This window comes from Capricornis sumatraensis, chromosome 20, assembly GCF_032405125.1.
Source record: "Capricornis sumatraensis isolate serow.1 chromosome 20, serow.2, whole genome shotgun sequence".
Taxonomy (NCBI): Eukaryota; Metazoa; Chordata; class Mammalia; order Artiodactyla; family Bovidae; genus Capricornis; species Capricornis sumatraensis.
Window position 1 is genome coordinate 11,053,442 of NC_091088.1, and position 23,856 is coordinate 11,077,297.

Consider the following 23,856-nt stretch of genomic DNA (forward strand, 5'->3'; position numbering starts at 1 on the left):
TGTTGGGCCGTTTGTGTGTCTGAAGGGAAAGGAGAGGCCCATCATCCTGGTAATAACAATGAGCTAAAGAAATGTGGCTCTCAGGAATGTTTCACTGAAACTTGTGCCCACTGCATGAGTAATGCCCAATTGCTTTCGGCAGAAAATGTACCAGTCTTCTGTTCGTACACTGTGTTATCGCAGAAGTCAGAAAGAAAACTTCAAATGTAGAAAACCATGTCTCAAATTGGGCTTTAGCCCTAAAATTGTGGGTAATAGCACCATCTGGTGTGCAGTTATATAACTACATGGTAAAATTTTTTTTATTTTAAATCAATGTAATAATCAATTGATTCAGCTGGCTTTACAATAAGACACCATTCTTTAGGCTTTTGTAAGCACATGCTGAGGATCTTGGCTCATTCCCAAGCTTAAGACTCTGCAAACCCATAATAATCTTACCAGCCAAACAGGGTTCACCCTCTGACAGATCCCAAGTCAAGATCACATCCAAGTTGAAGTCCAAAGGGAGCAGAAACTATGAATAAAGGAAGCTAGTAAGGAAACGGGGGAAAAAAAGCTTGCCCATGAACACAGAGCAGGAGCAAGAGACCGTGAAACCCATGAGAGAGAAAATCAGGCTTGTCCTTGGGCTCCTGCAGGTCATGACAATGTTCTAATTTAGCTCATCTACATCCTGATCATAAACTTTTGAGTGATTCTCTGCTGCTTGCAATCTAATAAGCGTAACTGAAGCAACATTAGTTTCAGTGAGGTCCAAAGACTTAAATAGTCCAAAGACTTTAGTCCAAATACTAAATCTGCCTTGCTTAATTGCACAATTCCCCAAAGGCCTGAATGTCTTTCTTCATTGACCTCTGATCAAGGCCAACAGTTAAGAGGCAGGAAGAGAGGAATAATATGAGGTCATCATAACCATTTGGGATCATGATGGGAAGTCTGGGCCACCCAGTCAGACTTGTCAGCTCCTGTCTCTCACCTGAGGATGGGCCAGGAATTAGAGAGGCAGATGCCCTCAGATGATGCCAGAGAACTCAGCAATCAGAACCGGTAGGATCTAGGTACCACCTCGTGAATCTCTGGCCAGAAATGGGCTCTTCAGTGCCTCCAATAAATCTCATCAAATCATCAAATCAGCATTTGATTCACAGGCTAGTAACTTCCAGCTTTACCGGCAGTGCAGATCAGCAGTTCTTGACTCCAGGAACAGCTGGCAATGCCCGGGGACATTTTCGGTTGTTGCAGCTGCAGGAAAGGCAATGCTACTGGATCTAGTTGGTAGGGGACAGAACTGCTGCTAAACACCCCACAGTGCACAGGAGAGCCCTGCAACGAAGAATTACGGGGTCCCCAAATGTCAGCAGTGTTGAGGTTGAGGAACCCTGGTGTCCGTGGCAGAGAAGCCTAGAGGCCGTTTTAAAGTGGTAGGAAGGGCAGAGGTTCGAACGAGAAGTTGAGAATCCTGCCAAGGGGAGTACTACCCAGCTTGGGGAAGACACCATACTATATCACCATCTGTGGAAGATGCCAAGTCATGGGCAACAGGTGCCAGTGGAGGGTCTGATGAAGGTAACCTGAGATAAGTCTAAGCAGCAGGTCCTTGAGAAGCTGAGCAGAGGCTATGGATGATGATTGGAGAAACTGAGGCTAAGGAGATTGACTCTATTCATCTCCTTCCTCACCACTAAGGGATTTTGGGATCTAATTCCCTATTCACATCAAAGGAATAAGTTGGCTTGGGTGAAAGGGGCAAGGGGTTAAATTGGGATGAGCAGAAGCTGGCAGATTAATCTTCACTTAAATGTACATGGATTCGGAAAGAGTGATGTGATGGATCTGCGATGGAATAGTGGGTCTGTCAAAACTGCAACAAGCTTACCTTAGGTTAGCTTTCGATTGGGTAACTTCCCAGGAAAGCAAGTCTCTCCTCTAAAGAGCAGGCAGAGCAGAAATTCCAAAGCAACATCAATCCCAGGACTTGAAGATAAAAGCCCTGATAAAAGGACTTGAAGATAAAAGATAAAATTCCCTTCTTCCCATTTTCCTCACTTTAAAACACGTGGAGTCTTGCATTCTTCTGTAAACTAGGGCGAGAGAAGTTACAGGTTTCCCTGTAAGGCTCAGAAGAAAGTTCTAAGTAGGGAATGTTCAGGAAAAGTCTATAAACGGCAGGCAATTGTAACCAATAGAACCATGCTGGGACTGGAAGAACCTTCTCCATGAAAAAACACCTCCATCAGCAGGTGCGTGGGAATTTGCTTTTTTATAGCGTGGTACAGCGTTGACTTTACACGCATAACAAAATCTGTGACTCAGCCTGGGAAAGTCCTGGAAGGCTTCTGAGCAAGACCCTTCACTTCCTGCCGTAAACACCGGACAGGCAGTGTAGCCTTAAAAAGCCAACCTCATTTGCCTCTTCCCTTTCCGCGCGGTGCGCTAGTCCGGCCAGGCCCGGGACTACATTTCCCAGGATGCCCAGTGGCGGGAGCTCCTGCGGGATAGGCCAGAGCCACGCGGAAGTGATTACGGGTCGCCCAGCAACGAGGGCGGAGCCCTAGCCCAGGATTGGATACTCACGCCCCCGGCCTGGGGCGGGGCGGGGTTAGGAGCTCGGCCCCGCCTCCGGAGCCCTGGGGCGCTCTCCGGCTTTTACTTTCAGCCGAGCGGCCGTGTGTGTCGCTCCGCGCTTTCCCCTGCGTTCTCCCGAGGCCCCGCCCTCCTTTGCTCCGGCAGCTGCGAAAGTGCGGGCCCCGGATTCGGCGGCCCGGGCGCTGAGGGGCTCCGGGCGGCGCGGTGCGCAGGCGCGAGCGTGCGGGGCGCGCGGCGCGCGGTTGAAGCCGGAGTGAGTTCCTGGGCGCGGAGACCCGGCGGCCGGCGGGCGAGCGACCGCTTCCCCCGCAGCCATGGCAGCCCTGCGCTACGCGGGCCTGGACGACACCGACAGCGAGGACGAGCTGCCCCCCGGCTGGGAGCAGAGGACCACCAAGGACGGCTGGGTTTACTATGCCAAGTAAGGGGGCGTCCGGGGCGCGCGGAGGACCCTGACCGCTCCGCGCCCCGGGACGCGTGCTGCCTCCGGACCCCTGCCCGCGCGGGGAAGGCCTGCGCAGTGAAGGCTGCCGGCCTCCTGAGAACGGGCCGCATCCCGCTTTCTGGCTCTGCTGTCCAGCGTGGGGTCACCTGGCGGCGCCCAGACACGCCCTCTGCTGCCCAGGAGGCGGCAGTGCCCGGCGGTGCGGGGATGCACACGCTTGCATCCCCTTTCCCCAACAACAGAAAAAACGAGCACGCCCTGCTCCTTTCTCAGAGGTCTAGAAGGGCCGCCTGGGAGTGTGTATTTGTAACAGACGTCCTAATAGAGCTGTGTGTGTATATATGTATGTATGCATGTATATGCCTGTATATAAAATGTAGCCAATACAGCTTTACTGTAGTTCTTGGGAAAGTTTTGAAAGCGCCAGGAGGCCCTCTCTCCCGCCTCTTACAGTGTGCGCTTGGGCTGGGGGGATAACTCTCAGGGGGGTTACTCATCTGTTAAGAGGGTTGGTTGGAGAGTTTTAGTTGAGGTGCTGTAGTAAAGGCTTAGTTGAGGCCTGAACAAACTGTGCTGGGTCCCACTCTCGGCACCGTCTCAGCCTGACACTAGAATCATCTGAGGACCGTCATAACTGGATTTGGGGTCTCAGCAGACACCCCACATAGGGACTCTGTTTTTTAAGCTTCCAAACTAAGGCAGGTTATGGCTTTGAGAAACACGGAAGTAAATCAGTGGTTTTCTACTCTTGGGAAACTGACCAGGCTCTGCTCCCGGCTTCCACCAGCAGGTTATTCTTCTCTCTTCATTTGCTTGCTGTGCCTCCCGCCCCTATTGCTAGTTTGTGAAATCTCTCCCAGGTGATTCTGATCTGCCCTAGGTTGTGAGCCACGGCTGGCTGCCTTTGGTGGGTTTCTAGAAAGAAAGGCAGGAGGAAAAGTCCTTGCTGCATTCTTTGAAGACACATTGGGAAGGTATCCTGTGCCAGGCCCTTTGCTGAGCGCTGGTTTTACTGAGGCCAGCTTGGTGGGACTTCCACTTGGTGGTCCAGTGGTTGCTACTAAGATCCTGCAAGATGCCTGTTGTGGCCAAAAAATAAAAGAGGTGGTCCTCACACAGTCTGTGTGATGAGCGGCAGCGTGCCCAACATGCACTGTGTGGGCAGGTGGTGAGGTGCCTGGGGTGGTTGGCCCCTGAGCCCTGCCTTAGGGCACAGGTAGGAGTGGGCGGGTCCAGGGGCAGCTCAGGTGGAAGAGACAGAGGCCCTGCCTGTGCTGTGGTGGTGCAGGAAGCTGAACACCTGTGAGGAGGAAGGGCCCTGCCGTGCCTCAGAGGAGCTGGGCTCCATGGTCAGGACCCTGGCTGGGGTCCACTGAAGCCTTGCAGCCAGGCAGTGAGCTCGGCTCTGTGTCTTTACTTATTTGTTGACAGTGGCAAGATTTTATTCTTTTTTATGGTTGAGTAGTATTCCATTGTCGGTAGATAAATAAGTGGATATAGAGTAAGCAAGATGAGTAGATACACAGTAGATAAGTAGATACAGATTTTTGAGTCATTGTATTTCACTGTATTTTCATTTTAAAACTCAGCATTCAAAAAACTTAGATCATGGCATCCAGTCCCATCTATTCATGTCAGCTGCGTGTCTTTAGAAGGATGATTTCTGCTCTGGAGGAGTAGACGGAGCCAGGGGCTCCGGGTGGCTTCTGAATGGGCATTGGTTGTGGCCGAGGCCTCTGCCTGAAGGGCTCTTTGATCCCTGGGAGCTGAGCTTCAGTGTCTGCCCACGAGGGCGTCCCCGTGCACGGGCCCTGCCGTCTCCTCCCAGCACCTTGCGCTCCCCCGTCCGTAGTTCTCTACGTGCCACTCGGCCTCGCCTGCTGTCTGTCCCTCCCCAGATTGTCAGCGTCGTGAGCACAGGGACCGTTCCTCATTCCCCTCCCTCCCCCATGCTTAGCATCACCGAGCTGTAAGATCAGTCCATGGGGAGTAAGGAAGTCAGCTCATCAAGCGAAGGTCTCCTGGGCCTCCCTGGCTGGGTGGCCTTCTGGGCCCTGGGGATGTGAAGACGCGCAGGGCCTGCTTCCTGGCTTCCAGGGCCGCCTCTGCTGTGGGTAGGGCCTGTCCCTGTTCTGGCTGCTGTCCCCAGAGCTCTCTGGCTCCCTTTCAGGTTTGACCTGTGGCCTCATGCTCGTCTGGAGGCTTCTATGGCTGTGGTCACTCTGCTGTCCCCCAGAAGGTTGTTGCTGAGCCGTGAAGGACACCACGATTCTTGGCCTCCAGAGACGAGGCTTGATTGCTCAGAGCTTTTGTGGGATAAAGTTTTACTAAAGTATAAAAGAGATGGAGAAAGCTTCTGACATAGACATCAGAAGGGGGCAGAAAGAGTGTCCCCTGCTAGTCTTTAGCCAGATGTTTTCTGTCTGTTCTGTTCAGTTCAGTCGCTCAGTCGAGTCCGACTCTCTGCGACCCCAGGAATCGCAGCACGCCAGGCCTCCCTGTCCATCACCAACTCCCGGAGTTCACTCAGACTCACGTCCATCAAGTCGGTGATGCCATCTAGTTATCTCATCTTCTGTCGTCCCCTTCTCCTCCTGCCCCCAATCCCTCCCAGCATCAGAGTCTTTTCCAGTGAGTCAACTCTTTGCATGAGGTGGCCAAAGTACTGGAGTTTCAGCTTCAGCATCATTCCTTCCAAAGAATTCCCAGGGCTGATCTCCTTCAGAATGCACTGGTTAGATCTCCTTGCAGTCCAAGGGACTCTCAAGAGTCTTCTCCAACACCACAGTTCAAAAGCATCAATTCTTATGTCTGTTAGAAAGCTATTAATCAGATATGTAGGTCAGTCAGTAAATCATCTGCCTACAGTGCAGGAGACTTGGGTTCAGTTCCTGGGTTGGGAAGATCCCCTGGAGGAGGGCACGGCAACCCACTCGAGTATTCTTGCCTGGAGAATCTCATGGACAGAGGAGCCTGGTGGGCTCCAGTTCTTGGGGTTGCCAGAGTCGGACACGACTTAGCGACTAAGCCGTCACAACTCAGATAAGAGAGACACTTCAGGGCTGAGAGACTTTCACCGGCCCCTCTCCCACAATACGCATTTTGAGATGGGATGGCACGAGGTGTGTCATGCCCAGCCATAAAACAGTTGATATGAATACTGGTTTGTTGAGCTATTATCAGCCCAAGGTTTGAGAAAAGAAAGTCTAGGTGGAACCATTTTGAAGAAAGGCACATTCCACAGCAAATACATAGTTTCATTAACATAGCTTAAGAAAAACATTTTGTAAGAAAAACGCATTTGGTGACCCCAAGGTTTGAGAAAAATTAAGCTCAGGTGGAACCAGGTGTCGTCGTGGCAACACAGAATTTTAAGAGAAAAAGCATCTGACGCTTGTAGTTTGTCTCTTCCTGCCATTTAAGGGAGAGAGAAAAAATGTCTGCCCCTTGCAGCCTCTTCCCTCCGTTTGGGGCCCCCTGCCCACCTGCCTGCCCGCCTCTCACCCCCTGCGCCTCGCCGTCTGCTGGGCGACCCTTCCCTCCGCTCCCTTCCTGGAAGGCGCGCTCAGTAAGGCCTGCGGGCTCCTGCCGGCTCCACTGAGGGCTTCCGGGAGCCCGCGGCTGGGGGACTCCGTGGTGCCTGTGTGGTCCCTGGGAAACACCCCAGGGCCCCCCAGTGGTGTTTGGCCCTGTTGACTGACTGTGGTGATAGAGCTTGGCAGGCTCCCAGCTGGGGTGGTGGGTGCCTCTCCCCAGACGCTCTGCTCTCCTCCCAGCCCTTGGTCTTTGCTCGAGGTGAAGGATGCCCAGAATGACCCCGGCCCTGCATTCCCAGCAGTCCCCCTGAGCTCTGCCGACCTGCAAGCATCCCGGGCCTTTGTTCACTCCCAGTTCTGGAAGGTCACTCGTCCCTCGTGGTTTGGGGAACCTGACCGATCTCTCAGAAGGTTGCCCTTGGAGTCCTTCCTTCTTTCCAAGGCCTTCCTCCCACTGCTTTGGGGTGCCCCCGACCCCGGCCGAGGACTGAGGCTGCAGCTCCCAGCCGGCCCCTGGGGTCTCGTGGGAACCCCCCTCGCAGCCTCACTCCTCCTCTCCCACGTGGGTTCTTTCAGCCCCTCAGCCTCCCCACAAGCAACCTCAAAGGGTCACATGGCTCAGTGCCCCCAGGCTGGGCCCCCAGGGAGGCCCAGTATTGTGGCGGAGGGTGACTGGTCACCAGCGTGAGCTGGGGGGCCTTTCTTGCTGCCCTGACACCACCCAGGGCAGTTCCTCTGCCTTAACCGGCGGGGTGGGAGGGCGGGTATTGAGGGGCGAGGGCTCAGTGCTGGGGGCCGTGGTGCAGTCCTGGGGGTCTTCGGGGCCTCAACCCCTGCCCCCCTGTGCTCTTGAAGCCCATGGGCCTGAAGGGGGATGGCTGACCTGCCCAGTGGGAGGCGGGTCCCTGTCTGCAGGAGGCTCTGGGTCTCCCTATTGAGCTTCAGAAAAAGCCCCCAAACCTTAGAAGAGCATACTTGAAAGCGATAGCCATGTAATGTGGTGTGAATTTAATTTTGATCCCTTTGTTTTACATTAAGATCACTGTTAATTATCTCTTTAAATGACAGAAAGAAAAAGAGAAAGCTTGCTGAAAGAAAAGAAAAATATAAGAGGACTTCTTTCTGAAGGAGAATAAGATAACAGCGGGGACGTGTTGTAATTTTCTGTTCATTAAAAAGTCATTTTAGGTTACAGTGGAAAGGGAACAGCTTTTAATTAACTTTTATATGAAATTTATTTCAAATAATCCTTTTTTGTCAAAGGCACAGTTCTTAGTTCTTCACACATGTAGACTGACTGAGGCTTCTTCTCTGACCCCAGGAAGTGGGGCCGTTATTACTCCCTTTGTACTGATGGGAAAATTGAGGCTCAGGGAGGTTTAGTAACTTCTCTGAGGGCACAGGGCTGGTGAGCAGGAGGACCAGGAACTGAGGGCTTCAGGCCCGGGACCCTGAGTCTGCAGGAGACGGGGGCAGTGTCTGCAGAGCCTTGCCGTTGCCACAGCTGTGTTGGCACCTGGTGGGTAGAGAGCAGGGATGCTGTCCATCACCCTGCAGTGCCCAGGATGGTCCCCGCTGCAGAGAGTGACCCCTCTTCAGGAGTGCCGGGGCGGGAGCAGGGTTACCCTTCCCAGGGCGTCGGGGCTTCCTTTCTCCTGGCAGGGCTGCCCGTGCACTCTCTCTGTGCGGGATCGCATCCATCACGGGTCCCGTCCCGGGTCCCGTCTCTTACTTCCCTGTGCTGCCAGGGAGACCGGCTCCCTGGATGCGGACAGTGCGGGAGCTCAGGTGTGTGGCCTTCCGAGTCCACAGTCCACGGTGTCCCTGCGCTGGCCGCTGGGAGTTTGCAAAACACCAGAAGCCGGCAGTTCCTAAAAAGACCCTGCCTTTTACGTGCAGTGTCTTACAGGAGCATTTGCTTGCTCTCTGTATTTATTCTCTTTAAAATAATGGCTCCGGAAGAGCTGTTCTGTCGTTCGTTTGTCAGTGATTTCGTGTTATTTTCTACTTTGGCTTGAGCATGTGAACTTTGAATGCTTCTTGCAACATGCAGGTTTTTCTGGCATTAAGTAATTTTATGTTTTTCTTGACAATAGGTCACCTGTTGACAGGTGTCTCTAGTCTGTTACTGGCTTGTGGTTTGAATTTGAATGATAACTGTATATGCTCTCCTGAGATGAAAGGCTAGTTTGGCATGGAAGTCAGACCAGCTTGTATATTTGATTTGTTCAAAATAGTAGACCTTTTGAGGGCTTTTTATATGTCAGATACCATGTCCAACCCTTTATGTACAGTATCCTCATAACATTCTCTTGAGATCAGTACTAAGATTATTTCCATTTTGCCAACGAGGAAGTTAAGGCTCCAAAGCTAAGTAACTTAAGCTATGGGGCTGTCTTACCACTGCTTAATTTCCTCTTGGATGAAATTAGGAATCAGTACTTAAAAAACACTTTGAAGTTAAATTTGTGAAAAGAATAAAACATTTAAGAAGATTTGCAACCCCATAGACTGTAGCCCACCAGGCTCCTTTGTCCAGGAAATTCTCCAGGCAAGAATACTGGAGTGGGTAGCCTTTCCCTTCTCCAGGGGATCTTCCCGACCCAGGGATTGACCTGGGTCTCCTGTATTGTAGGCAGATTCTTAACTGTCTGAGCCACCAGGGAAACCACTAAGATTAAGGTTGTATCTAAATTATATCTCCATGTCGGCATTATAAATTAGACTGAGAATTTTCAGTCTGTCCTGGAGTGAAACTGAAGCAGGTACAAAGCAGAACTCCTCTCTAGATATTTTGAGAAATTCAGCGAGATTTCTAGAGTTGACCCACAGCTGGGGTCCTGTCGTCTTCCTCTGGCTTCACCATCGGTTCATAAATGCGGGCTTTTACCAGACTGCTGCTGCTTGCAACCTAGAGAGTTTGACCTGTTGCAAACAGCCATCTTATGTTCTGAATATTTCTTTGTGAATGTCTGACTTGACTAGTCTTGAGGGAGAATTATGTTGGGGAGAGAAAAATCTCATGCCAGGGATTAATTTCAGAAGTGTATTTTAGAATTTTAGAAGTGTAATTTTTCTTATTGTTCTCTGGATTTTTTCTTTTCTTTTCTTTTCTTTTTTTTTACACAGTCACACGGAGGAGAAGACCCAGTGGGAACATCCAAAGACTGGGAAAAGAAAGCGAATCGCAGGAGGTTTGTATGCCGGTGTCATAAAGCGGTGAACCTTGTATGCTGGCCATGGTTCAGATGGGAAGACGGTCCCAGGCAGAGGGTCTGCTGAGGAACTGGACCTTCCCTCTCGGGAGCTTGTAGGATTCGGTAGAGGAAGATGACGAGATTTTTGAGTGAAATGCTGATTTCTCACTGCCCTTAAAAATAAAGTATTAAAATAATAGGGCTCTTGAACTCACAGTTCATTAGGTTTTCCCATAGTTGCACTGTTTGTGAAAATGTCATCGGTTCCTATTCTGGAATTAAGTATACCAGTGTTAGAATTCCGTGACGCTTGTGGTGACTCGTAGGTGTTTCTGAGCACGTGTGTCATCCGTGGCATAGAAACGTAAGAAGGTCCGTGCCTTCAAGAGGTTGAGGGTCTGTTTGAAAAGACAGCGTGTACCCATGGAAGAACAAGTGAGACTGCTGTGTGATGGGAGTCATCACAAGTCAGCATACAAATGGCACCGGCTGCCTGCTGTAGTGCGGATGTGTTCTGGGAGTTCATTCCAGGGAGAATTCATGTTGATTGGAGCAACTGGGAAGGGTTTTGTGAAAAGCAGGAGCTGAAGGGAGTGTTGAAGAATGATCAAGAATGAAATAGTTTTAAAAATAGAGTTGCCATATGACCTCGTGGTCCTACTTCTGAGCATATACCCATATAATACTCTGTTTTGAAAAGATACATGCAGCCCTGGGTTCACTGTGGCACCAGTCACGATAGCCAAAATATGGAAACGACTTAAATGATCATCAGCAGATGAGTGGACACAGATGTGTGTATACAGTAGCGTGCTCTTCAGCCATAAACAGAATGCAGGGTCATTTGCAACAGTATGGGTGGGCCTGGAGAGAGCCTTGCTAAGGAAAGGAAGTCAGAAAGAGATAAACCCCACTTGATGTCACTGACATGCGGAATCTAAAGTGCGGCGCATGAACGTGTCTGTGAAACAGGCTCACAGACAGAAGAGGCTTGCGACTGCCGCGGGGAGGTGTGAGACTAACAAATACACGTTACTGTGTATAAGGTAGATAAAGAAGAAGGTCCTACTGTATAACAAAGGGAATTATATTCCATATCCTGTGATTAAACCATGATGGAAGAGAAGAGGGCAAAGAATATATGTATGTCAAACTTGAGTCACTCTGCTGTACAGCAGAAATTAACACGATATTGTCATTCAGCTATACTTCAGTAAATCTAAAAGAATGAAATAGTCTTACTTCCCAAGCGAGAGACAGAAGTGTGGAGTCTGGTTGGGGTAACAGGCCTTTCCCACCTGCCGTGGTTGGAGCCTGCACCCTGCTGGTCGGGTGGGAGGCTGGGACTGTGGCCGAAAGGGTGGGGCTTCGGCTCACCCCTCCTCCAGGTGGCTGTCTTGCTGTTTTTCAGATTTGCCCTACGGATGGGAACAAGAAACCGATGAGAATGGACAGGTGTTTTTTGTCGAGTAAGTTGTCTACAGACTATTCTCGGGCTTCTTGCTTTTGTGATAAGTGTATACATTATAGAAAAATATTATGTAGTGTGTAATCTTACCAGCAGGAGTAACTGCTGTTAACGATTTTTGTATTTTTTTCTTCTGCATTTTCTGTACATATACTTAAAAAGAGAGACTGTATTGGGTGAACTGTTTGGTTAACTGTTTTTGGCACATAATTCGTGTGAGGTTTTTCTCATATCCTTAGAAAGTTTTCCAGAAAATGATGTTTAACACCTAAGTGGTATCATTTTGTATAGATATACTATAATTTATCAAATTACCTGCTGGGCGTTGATGCTGTTACATTTCTGTGATGTGGCGTCCATGCAAGCAGATCTCGGCATACTGCACTTCACAGAAATTTTTTTTTTTTAATTGAAGGTTTGTGGCAACCCTACCCTGAGTGCCTTCTGGCGCCATTTTTCCAGTAACATTTGCTCAGCTTGTGTCTGTCACATTTTGGTGATTTTTGCGATATTTCAAACCCTCCACTGGCATGAGGCTTCCCTGTGGCTCAGAGGGTAAAGCGTCTGCCTGCAGTGCGGGAGACCTGGGTTCGATCCCTGGGTCAGGAAGATCCCCTGGAGAGGGAAATGGCAACCCACTCTAGTACTCTTGCCTGGAGAATCCCATGGACAGAGGAGCCTGGCGGGCTACAGTCCACGGGGTCGCAGAGAGTCGGACACGACTGAGCAACTTCACGCACACACACACCACTGGCATAGAGGTTACGACTCACTGAAGACACAGATGATGGTTAGTATTTTTTAGCTGTAAAGTGTTTGTTAACTAAGGAATGCATGTGTGTTTTAGACGCGATGCCATCGCACGTTTAGTAGACTGTCGTGTAAACGTAACTTTCACATGCACTGGAAGCCACAGAATTTGTGTGACTCAGTTTATTGCGTGCGACGTTCGTTTTGTTCCTTTGGTCTGGAACTGACCCCACAATGCAGTATCTCCAAGGTGTGCCCGTAATTATAATGTTTTGAGCATCCTTGTCTGGAACACTGTCTTTGGAATAAACTACAATAGCAAACAGCGATAATGACCATGTGTCTAGCACCTAGCATGAGCCAGGTGTGCTTCTAACTACCTTATGCCTGTGGGGTTAACGCTCAGTCCCCAGAGTGCTCTAACGGAGGCCAGTGCTCAGCCGCCTGGCCAGTCACGGCCCGCTCTGATCCTGCTGGAGTGCTGGTGAGCTTAGCAGCAGTTCCCTGGGGGAAGAGCCTGGGTTTGTTGCCGTGGTGTAAGGACTTCCGCCATAGGTTATTGCTGGTTACCATGGTGCAGCCACTGAGGGGCTGGGAGAGAGGTGCACGTTTGTGAGTCAGGGTCACCGTGTCTCCAGGGAGCTCTTGTCTGTATGACTGGAGTCAGAATGCTTACCTGGCAACTGAGGTTAGAAGTCAAATGAAAGGCGGGTTATTCTTGGGTCTTAGTGTTTATGGGGTGACAAGTATAGATTTTTAATCAGTATCTAGTTTTATACGCAGATACACATTACAGATACTTTTTTTTAACCTATATATATATATATATATATATATATATACATATATATTTTTTTTCTTTACTGTACTGCAAGGCTTTTGGGATCTTAGTTTCCGGACCAGGGATCAAAACCCGGGCCAGGGCAGTGAAAGCCCCGAGTCCTAGCTGCTGGGCCATCAGGGAACTTCCACAAATACATTTTCAATCAATCATGAAATCTTTCTTTCTGGAGAGTTCTTCATAGCTTTCAAGATACGTTGAGGCGTACCTCGAATCCCAAGGTTACATTTAAAATGTGAAAAGCAGATCCTATTCAGTGGGAGCAACTGGTCTTTCTGTATGAATAGGATGTACCAGTGTGTTTTAATACACTGTTTACAGTATCAGTATATTTTATTATTGTTTCTGCAAGATTTAGATCAGCTCCAGGTCAAAATTAGAGTGTGAGTATAGTCTTAAAATGAAAATGTTTAGAGGTTTAGTAGTTGACTGCATTCATATTTATTGTTGCAACTTTTATCACTTTGAGTTTCCTACTCAGAATCTTCTTAGGCCCTTGCACGTAAGAAATTTAACTGAAATCTGCCGACAAGAGTGACTGGCGAATCTTACAGCCATGTTTGCATGACTTAATTAAAAAGCCCCAAGCCTGCTGCGTTTTTGAGACCTGAGGATACAGAGCAGTGCTTACTGTACGTTACAACCTCTTTTACAGGCAGTTCCGAAGAAAAAGCTTGGATGCCCATTTTCCTAGGCAGGATAGTAATCCTTCTGGAGCCCAGAACATAGATCACACAGACCCCAGGTCTTTCCAGGGTTAAGAAAGAGCCTTTCTAGGCCCTGGAAAGTGGAGTTTGCCCAGCCTGCAGCGGAAGATTGTGGTCACGAATGCCTCCATCCACTGCTGTGGGCTCACTGCTTTCTCTTCTCTGCAGCCACATAAACAAAAGAACCACCTACTTGGACCCAAGACTGGCGTTTACTGTGGACGACAATCCCACGAAGCCGACCACCAGACAGAGATATGACGGCAGCACCACGGCCATGGAGATCCTCCAGGGTCGAGACCTCAGCGGCAAAGTGGTCGTGGTGACCGGGGCGAACTCAGGGATCGGTGGGTTGTCAGCCGGCAGTCGTGGTTGTCGCTGCTGCTCGTGGTGTGCGTGATGAGATCCACTCTAGCCGGGGGAGGTTTTGTTCAGTGATTCTCTGATTAGAAGATGCTTGTAGGCTCTTCAGCCTTCGGGTCATTAAAGTCCCGGGCGCTTTTTCGGTCCCCGCATTTCTGTGGAAGGAAGGCCACGGAGGGGCTGACCCTGAATCTTCCGAATGCTGCAGTCACAGGGGACAGTGGTTATTTTGGTTCTTAAGGAAGAGAGCTGGCAGGCTCCGATTGGGATTTCTGAGCTGGTCTGCATTCTGTGCAGACATAGTTCGGGCGCCTGGCCCCTCGAGCCCAGCGTTGGTTGGTAGTGGGCTCTCGGAAGCAGCAGTGTGCGGTGATTATAGGACAGAGGGCACAGCGGCTGTCCGCTGGTTGCCGAGAATGTCACTTTCCCTGGAGAGCAGGATCTGGTTTCTCTGCAGGGTGGCAGAATCGGTCCTTGTCTTGACCTCTCGGTGGCCCGTGTTTCCCATGGTGACCGTCACGAGGCTGGGGGCTCCAGGGGTGCCACAGGCTGGAAGAGAAACCGTGGCCAAGCAGATGGCCCCGTGGCCGCTCCACATGGTTCCATTCTCGTCTCGCTTGGTTCCGGTGACGTGAGCATCTGAGTCTAGGAACCAGCTGCTTGGAGTGAGGATGCGCGTCCTCAGGTCTACTTACAGGAACAAGACATGGAGTCGTGTTCGGCTGTATTCTGGCAAGCTCTCTGTCCCTCCGCAGCACCAGCCCCCTTCCTGACCCCCGCTCCCAGCCGCCCCTCTGACCAGCTTTGGGTCCTCAGCCTTTTGTGCCCCTCCAGGCCTTCTTTCTCCAGCTTCGTTAATTTTTGGTGACTCCTTCTTGAACTCACAGAGACATTTCCTGGTATCAGCAGGGCAAGTCCAGGTGGTGACATTTTCTTAGAGCATCAGTTGTTTCAGAGTGCAGTGTCAAAAATCTAGCAAGCTCCAGTCCCAGAGCAGAACTTTTCTTTTTCTTTTTAAGACTAGACATCCTTTTTTATCTGTGGTTTTATGTATTTGTTCAGTCGCTTTTTGGGTGCCCTGGGTCTTCGTTGCTGCGTGCGTGTGGGCTGTCTCTGGTTGTGGTGAGCGGGGGCTGCTCTTCCTCGCGCTGCACAGGCCTCTCGCTGCCGCGCTTCTTGTTGTGGGGCACCGGCTCTGCGGCGTGAGGGCGTCAGTGATTTCGGCACACAGGCTCAGTTACTCCGTGGCAGGTGGGATCTTCCCGGACCAGGGGTCAAATCGGTGTCCCCTGCATTACAAGGCCAGCTCTTAACCAGGGAAGCCCCAGAGCAGAACTTTAGACTGTTTTTTTTTTTTAATTGAAAGGGATTTATTTAAAAATCAACTCTCAGACCTCATCCTGGACTGAGAATATGTTCAGTCCAATTGTCTGAATCACATTAGCATCAGTTCTATGTATTTGTCATCGACAGAAAAAACTGATGATGCCGTATTAAAAATAGTTGCTAGATCCTCAGTCATCTCGGAAACAATGTCGTGCTGATGTGTTGACCACTCTCTGTGAGGGTGTGGACTAAGCGTAGAATAATTAAGGAGAAAAATAAGGACTTAAGTCAGATCTCTCTATTTAACACTCAGTTACCCAGAGAAGTAACCAGAAGATCTCATTCCCTTAATCTTGTGGCTGGACAGTCTTTCCCTTTGGTTAGGAAGACATGTGACTTCTGATGGTCTGCCTAAGTGGTCAGGCTTGGCTCTGTCTGACACGTGGCTCGCCTTCGCCTGGGGGAAGCTCTGCTGACGTTTGCCACAGGAGGCTTACAGCATGGTTGTTACTTAGTTGCTAGGTCGTTTCCGACTCTTGAGACCCCGTGGACTGTAGCCTGCTAGGGTCCTCTGTCCAGAGGATTTCCCGGGCAAGAATACTGGAGTGGATCCTTCCCCTGAAGTTTCCTCCTTCAGGGCGTCTTCCCAACCCAGGGATCGAACCCACGTCTCCTGCTTGGCAGGCAGATTCTTTACCGTTGAGTCACCTGGGAAGCTGTAATACGGGGCCAGAGGGGTTGGTCCAGAATATGCAGAGAGCTCCGTGCGGTGGGCTGAGTCGCGCTTGGAAGGGGGGACGAGGTCCTGGAGCCTCGAGGAGAAACGTGCTGTGGTCAGAGTGGGCCTCGGGCCTCTCGCAGGGGACTCTGGCTCGTCACAGCCCTGACTTCTTCCCCGGTCACTGTGCTTGAGCTGTCTCGTGGACCCTGCCAGGCGTGCCTGTGGTCCAGTGGCACGTGGTGGCGCGTAGTTGCGCTCAGGCTGGGAGGGAGGTGGGAGGGTCTCAGGGCGCCACGCTGCCCCCCTGTCCCCGGCTCTGACCTCAGCTGCCTTCAGCTCTGCCTGCTCACCCTGGGGACCCTCTGCCCTTGAGAAGCCCAAGTCTGGGGGAGCTCCTGAGATTTATTTCCTTAATTTTGTGAAATAATATCGGTCCGAACATTCCAGGTAATCAAATCCTTGCAAATAACTGTCACACTGCAGCCCCGCCAGCAGGCTTAAAGAGAAGAGCTGAAGGCAGGCCTGTGGCTTTCTGGTCGTCTCTAAGGCGGCTTTGACATCCTGTGCCGCGGCCTTACAGTGTCCCTGCCCCAGGAGGTTGTGGCTTCCAGGTGAAGCCCTCCCTTCTCCTGAACTGTGACACGCTGGATTAGACATTGCTATCACCGCTCTGTTTCTGCCGCTTCACACGGAACCACTGGGAGCAGAGCGGTCCAGGCGTCTTTGTTTCCAGCTCTCCCGGGCACTCAGGACTCGCCGTCTGGGGGAGCTGGGACGTGCTGGCCTGCCCTTGCCGCTCAGGGGGCCTGTGACCCATGTGGGAACTGCCGTCTTCAGCCTCCTGGACGTCTGTGCTCTTGGGAGCAGAGGCGGCCATCACAAAACATACCAGCCTTTATGTTGAGAGTGGTGACTCCACAGCTGGAAACACAGGTAACCTGATCGGCTCTACAAAGGTTGGTTTACAAATTCGGTGTTTTCCATGATGGTTTGGTTGAATTCCTGGCGGGGCACTGCTCTGTGCGACTTGCTCTTCGGGGACCCAGGCCCCCGGCCATAGGAGGGTGCTGATGGCATACCGCGTGTCTGCTGGGGACGGCCCGCCAGCGCCCTCTCCCCCGGCTCCAGGGGGCTGCAGGCCTTGGGACGTCACCTCCTCTAAAACTCGCCTTCTCCCTTGACCTCTGTCTGAGCACATCCTGAACCTGGAGGACCTTGTAGATGGAGTGCTGTAGCTTTTGGACCTCTCTCTGGAGCTCAGCATCGCAGTGTCTGGGCCAGTCCCCCTGTGCACCAGAGCCGCTGCTCACAGGCTGAGTGGCCCGGAACCTGGTCCTGACCGCCGACCCGCAGAGACGAGGCGGGAGGCCAGTTCTGTTTGTGCTCGCTGTAGCACTGCCCAGGAAGGGCAGGTGTCCGTAGCTCCCTGGAGTCCGTGGTACGACGGAAATGATCTGGTAAAAGAAATGAATGGAAGTGGCTTCAGCACAGTGACTGTTAAACGCAGACAGTCTCCCGCCAAGTCCCAGGAGAGGGGTTTCGCAGACTGGGGATCTCCCATCGTGGAAGATCCCATAGCCGCTTCTCTGGACTCTGGCCTTTTGGCTGAGCTGGTTGTTGGCCTCTGCCTGTCAATAGCTCAGTGCAGACTGCTGCCCTCTCGCACCTGAGGGCTGACCGTGCTCCTCAAAGGCCAGACCCTTTCAGCGCGGGGCTGCCTGAATGCCTCAGCGTGGGGCCGTGCCTGCCCTGTGCGCTGTCTGCTGTGAGCAGGCACGTCGGTTGGGAATCGTGCAGATGTTGCAGGGAGCAAAGTTACCATCACGGCGCCTAAGGAGGGAGGTCCAGCTCCTGTCAGAGAGCTGAGAGCTGAGAGCTGTTAACAAGGATGTGCGCACAACGCCGCTGTTCTCAGCCTGCTGTTCACTGGCGATGGTGATGAAGCGCGCTTCCCAACTCCAGCTTCTGGAAGACCTATTTCCTCTTGGCTCTACTGGTCCTTGATTGCTGGGTGGGCTCTTCCCTAGCTGCGTGCGCGGCTCCTCATTGCGGTGGCTTCTCTTGCTGCAGAGCATGGCTCTAGGCCCCTGGGCTCAGCCGTTGGGGCTTTGGGGCTCTGGAGCACAGGCTGAGAGCTGTGGCCCACGGGCTTCGTTGCTCCACGGCGTGCGGGGTCTTCCCGGGTCAGGAACCGAGCCTGTGTCTCCTGCACTGGCAGGCAGATTCTTTACTCCTGGGCCACCAGGGAGAGTCCCCAACGTCCAGTCTTAAAACCAACAGTGGCTAAAATTTGGTTTTTAAATCCCTTTTGGAGTGTAGTCAGGATGAAACATTTCGTTGACCTTCTGAGCGTTGATAACGCTGGGCTGTCTCAAAAGTTGTAACTTGAGGTCTGGAATAGCCTGGCTTGCATTTGATTTTTGAGTCAGATGACCCATTAACAAAAACAAAACTGTTCTTTTCCCCCTGAACAAATACAAGCTGATCACCTCAGAATATACCAGTAAAATATATTTTAGTACCAACACTTCAATTTTCTGTTGATATTTATATTATATATGATAAATCTCCGTAAGGTTCATTACAAGAATTCTAATAATGTGTGTACATGTGAGCACATACTTATCTACCAAAATTTATATACTTTGAGATAAAAAAAAGTGTATGTTCACACTATCAAAGTCAACCCCAAATTTGTTCTTGAAACAAAATGGAGGTATCAGATTTCCACCCCGGAATCCCAGAATGTTGGAGTTGAATGTTGAAACTGGTTGTTTTGGTTAGAGAGCCCGTGTTTTAGAGCTTGGGGTCTTGTTCCAAAATCATGTGTTGAAATTCCAGTGTGAAGTGTACTCGCTGTATTCTTTTATCCTGCAAATCATCGGCACGATGAATTCATCTCTGGCGTAAATGCTACCAGTTGTGCGTCGATCCCAGAAGAGTGCTTTTCTTCACGTGGAAAAGTGTGTCCATCCTTCAGGTTTAAACCCACCAGAGCCTCTTTCTCTCCACCCTCAGGTCTTCGGTTTTCTTTTCCACACCTAGTGTAACTAAATTTTGCCTTCTGGCTTAAATCACGCCATTGACTACCCCCGTCCCAGTTATTCCAAAAGATCCCATATGTTCAAGGACAAGAGGGTGCCTTGGAGTCAGTTTCTTGTTTAAAGCTCCCTCATGTGGGAACATTACACTTGAGATCTTGAAATGCCTGATTACAGTCTCCTTCCCGGTTGTCAACAAGATTTAAACTAGTGGGATCGTGACGTTTATCTCCTTTTTAAGAACCTGGTGCTCATTAAGCGGAGGGGAATTATTTGAAGTAATCTAAACGATCTTTTGGGAATTCAGACCCCCATTTTAAATGAAAAACATTTGTGACTATTTCATGATCAAATACACCCATGTAAGTGAAATGATTTTGCAGTTATTCCAAGAAACTATTGAGATTTTGGACAGTATTGGAAGAAGTCCTTGAATAATATGACATAAAAATTGAGAATTAGTACTTACAAATTAAAGAACCTTTTTTACATTTAAATATTCTTAGACATTGAATAGATGTGGGAATCACACGATCAGAATATTTGAGAAGCCGTATGTCTAAAGGAAGAGGTCAGCTGAAATATTCTAATGAGCCTCATCTCATAATTGGGTAATCACATTTAAAACTTATTTAAAAATGTATGCAATAGGTAATATGTAAATGATATATGTGCCTCAGATGTCAGCTAAAGCTTTCTTGTCAGATGAGGTCAGTTGAATTTCATACTTGCATGTATGTTGAGATTTTAATTTATTTGTTATAAATAAGCATAACAAACGAGATTCATACAAGCTGCTCTTCATTGCCAAAGTGGTTTAAAATCATCACTTAAAAAGAAGTATTTAAAAATAGTTCCACCCTAATTAAGATTACAGATGTTTTATCAGGTTTGAAAACTTGACGGTTATTTTACTTCACCCCGAATATAAGATATTTGATTTTTGCTTTTGCATAGTACAGTGACATAGCAGTTGTGAGGAAATAAAGGGTTCTGTGTATTTTGTGTGAATTACCTGAGAAAAGTCTGCCTATAGGTTTATATTTTCTCTCCACTAGAGGGCGCTGTTGCCCTTTGAGACAATTAAACAAAAGCGGTAGCATCTCAGTACAGTTTTCTTCCTCAGTGGGGTCTTGCTTTCATTTTTGTTAAATAACGCCTTTTACTTTCCTAACATATCTTTCAGGTTTTGTATGTTCTGGTGAAAGAGTTCACACTGAAGACTGTTGCTTCTCTTTCTTTCTCACCCCTTCCTCTTGCCTCCCCCTTTTTTCCCCCGGTATGAAATTCCAAGGATGAAGAGATCCATTTAGAAAAAGGCCCATTGTGTTCAGGGAGCAGCCCATTCTGCCAGATTACACAAGGGCATGTGTTCTTGTGACATTATTGGTTTTGAGTGTGCTGGCCTATCAATAATGTGGTTTTTTAATTTCTAAGTGGAAATTGTAATATTTAAATACTACTACCTCTGTTTAAGGTTCATTTAGAAGGCCTTGGTGATCTTACAGTTTTTTCTAAGAATATAGAATTTCTCTGCCTCCCTCCCCCAGCCTACTCAGTGTTATATAATTTATTGTAATTAGATTGCTTAGTAATGATATGTTTTTGCAATAGAAAGAAAATGTGTCCTTTTGGGCTTAGTATATGCTTCTTAACTAAGAGAGGCCATGTTAAACCAAATACTTAATATGAAGCAGACGGCCTGTATCTTCATGTACAAGATCTTAAGGAGGGTAGTTTTTATTTTGGCTCTGTAACCCGAAGTTGGAGGCAACCCATTAATTGTATGCTTCAAACAGAAATTTGACCCAGAAGAGAAAATCCTTTTGGCTTTATGAAACTACTTATTTTCAGATTTTAAACGGGGACAAAATGAATACACCATATTACATGCTTTTATTTCTGTTCTTTCTCTCAGCAACCTTTTTCTCGCTCCAAAATGAAAAGAGCCAGCAAGAACTGCGAATATACTTGTAATGGTGTGAGACTCCTTCACCAGTCTCAGAATGCTCTGCTCATCGCTTTACAGATGTTTTCATTGTCTGTCCCGTAAAAAAGGTTAAAACTCTGTGGCAGTTGTGGGAATCATTCCAGACTTAACGATGAAAGGTCTGCTGGCTATCGGAAGCCCCTTGACCGTCGCTTGTTTAGGATGACACAGGATGGTGTGGCCACAGTCTTTATTCATTCTCTGCAGTGTTACACACACGCACGCATGCATGCACACACACGCACGCACACACACACACACACCGCCTGTCTGGATCCGAGTCCTCTGCCGTTTCCAGAGTAATTTCTCAGGGTGGGGTGTGGTCAGTAGAAGAAGGGCCTTCATGCAAAGATCTCTTAAATTAAGTCCATAGATTGATGAAAAAGCAAATTCCAGAAACTTAAGCGGTTCTTGCCTGAATTTCTGATTCTCCCTTCAGCTTAGTAAGTAAGCAACACTGCGTTTCCTGAAGGGCCAGTAGGTGGACTGAACGGGGAGCATCCTCCTGATTATGTAACGAGTTGCGTGACAGGGATGGGCTCTAAAGTGTTACATGTTTACCAGGCTGTGCTGCTTGGCTTTCGGGATCCTTCTTGTTAGAAGCCTCACTGAGACAGTGTTGTCACTGAAAGCAAAGCAGGTTCTCCTCGCTAGACCCCGAGAGGATGACTGAGACGGCGTGCTCCAGCGAGGCGCAGAGGTGTGGGCTGGGTGGGGCTGCTGACGTGTGTGTGATGGGGGAGGCAGTCTCCCCGGTGTCTGATATTCCGCCCTCGGTAGGCTGGGGGCACCAACTGGTGGGTGGACCCAGGCCTTCCACAGGGACAGATGACCTCCTGAAAGAGGGACGCAGTTCAGAATCAGAAGTTTCTGGTGCAGTTGTATGGAAACGGAAGTGAAAACAAATGATATTTTTCATTTCCACCCTTAGCTCTGAAACGTACTTCATTATTCCAGGTTAGTATTGATTGATCACTGTCGTTTTGTCTTACATTAACAGCTCTTTAGAATTTGCGGATGTTCTGTACTGCTTGTCTTATTTAAAATTCTCGCGGCAGTGCTCACAAGCTCTCCTGAACTTGTGTCTGGCTGAAAGCCCAGGGAGGTGAGGTGACCTGCCCAGGGTCACACAGCTCCTGAGCCATGGGCGCCTGCAAAAGCAGAGCAGAGAACGTCCGAGTCCGTGCCTGGGCCCTCTCCCCCTTGCTGCTCCCTTCCTGCGAGGAACAGTGCTCAGTCCTGACCACGTTCTTCTCCAGCAGCTTATCCAGTCTACCTGAAGTCAACCAATTTACCGTCCTTAAACATCTACCAGAGCCCGCTCTGTGCCAGGTGTGTGCTGAGTGTGGGGTCTGAAGGGAAGGTGGAGACCTGAGACCTCGGGCCTGCTGGACGATCGTGGTACTCGGACACTTTCCCTGTCGGAAGAACTCCCCTTTGCTGTCACCGTAGAGTTGGTTTGGGGAAAGCACTGCAGGGGACAGGAGCTGGCATTTATCAGACTCAAACACGCACCAGGCGCTGGCCTAGAGTTATTTGTTATTGTTGTAAAATGTGTTCCTTATGGAAAACTTAGAAAATGCAGATAAGTAAAAGGAAAAATAAATACAGATTAAAAAAAAAAATCACCTCGCATCCTTAGCAACCGAGAATCACTGTCAGTATGTAGGCTATATGACTCCCAGCATTTTTTCCTTCGCTTCTTTTCTTCTGTGATTTTTCTGTTTAAACTGGTCATGAGCACCTTTCCCTGCCATAGAATATTCTACAGCATCATAAGGGGTCCGCGTAGCCATTACACGGTTCTAACCGTTTCCCCTCTATGGCACATTTGGGTGCATTTCAGCGTTTGGATAGCTGTGGAATGGAGATGAACATTTTGTAATTAAATGTTTCTGCCCATCAGTGACTATTCTAATAGGTTTATTCTCTGGAAGTGGAATTGCTGAGTCAGGGGAAGTGTTTCTTAACCTTAAAATCTTGGTCTGTTCTGTCAAGCCACACCCCCGGAAGCCTGGAGCAGTCTAAACGCCCCTTCGCTCTGCATCCTTGTCAGTTTGGGCGTTTAGCATTTTTTAGCAATGTCACTGAAAGTTGCACGTCTCTGGTTAATCAGCTCTCCCTGTGTTTGGCCGTTTGTGTTCATTTTTTATGACTTCTGGTTTTAAGCTGTCTTGGCTGTGCTGGGTCTTGCTGTCTGCACACTTTTCCCTGGTCGTGGTGAGCGGGGACGGCTCCTCGGTTGCGGCGCGCAGGCTTCGTTGTGGCGGCTGTGCCAGTGGGGCATGGGCTCCCCTTGTCCCCTGCATTTGCAGGCAGGTTCTTAACCACTGGACCGCCAGGGACGTCCCTGTATGCACTCTTTTATGAATTGCCTTTACAGGCGTAACTGTTGGATATGTATTGATTGCTAATTGATTGCTTGATTCATGTGGCATAATTTAATTTTCAAAATGTCCCTTCGTCTCAGAAGTTAATTTATCTCAAAGCGCCTGTTGTTTCAGTCCACATTCAGTGTTGGGATCCAGAGGTAATTCATGAGGAGGAAGTTGGCCTCACCCCGCAGCTGGCTTCACTAATAACTTGTAAGCCTGTGTCTTATTCCTCACGCCAGCTACAGCTCCCATCACAGGCACCCCTGCCTCACACCTGTGTTTGTGGATGGAGGCACCCAGAAAATTCAAGGTTGCCCAGCCTGCAGTGGACCTTGAATCCCACGATGATGTACAGGTCACATCCGGTCCTCTGGGTTTTGCAGATCTCCCCCCAAAGCATCTCTTCGTGGCCGGAGTCCCTTTTCAGAGCCTAACTGTGCGTCTCCTCGTTTGATGAGCCTGGCTCCCGTGTGGTGAAATCATAGCACTGCTGAGAAAAGTTGTGCT

At 49.5% G+C, this 23,856-nt stretch overlaps 1 protein-coding gene across 1 annotated transcript in view; it reads left to right on the plus strand.

Moving 5' to 3' along the window:
- The first annotated feature begins 2,896 nt into the window (after positions 1-2,896).
- Positions 2,897-23,856, plus strand: part of WWOX (WW domain containing oxidoreductase) — a 912,592-nt gene continuing 891,632 nt past the window's right edge. The window contains exons 1-4 of the mRNA XM_068992691.1: positions 2,897-3,010; positions 9,700-9,764; positions 11,179-11,236; positions 13,702-13,880. Of these exons, the coding sequence (XP_068848792.1) occupies positions 2,904-3,010; positions 9,700-9,764; positions 11,179-11,236; positions 13,702-13,880 (409 nt within the window). The 5' untranslated portion in view covers positions 2,897-2,903. The remainder of the gene's footprint in view (positions 3,011-9,699; positions 9,765-11,178; positions 11,237-13,701; positions 13,881-23,856) is intronic.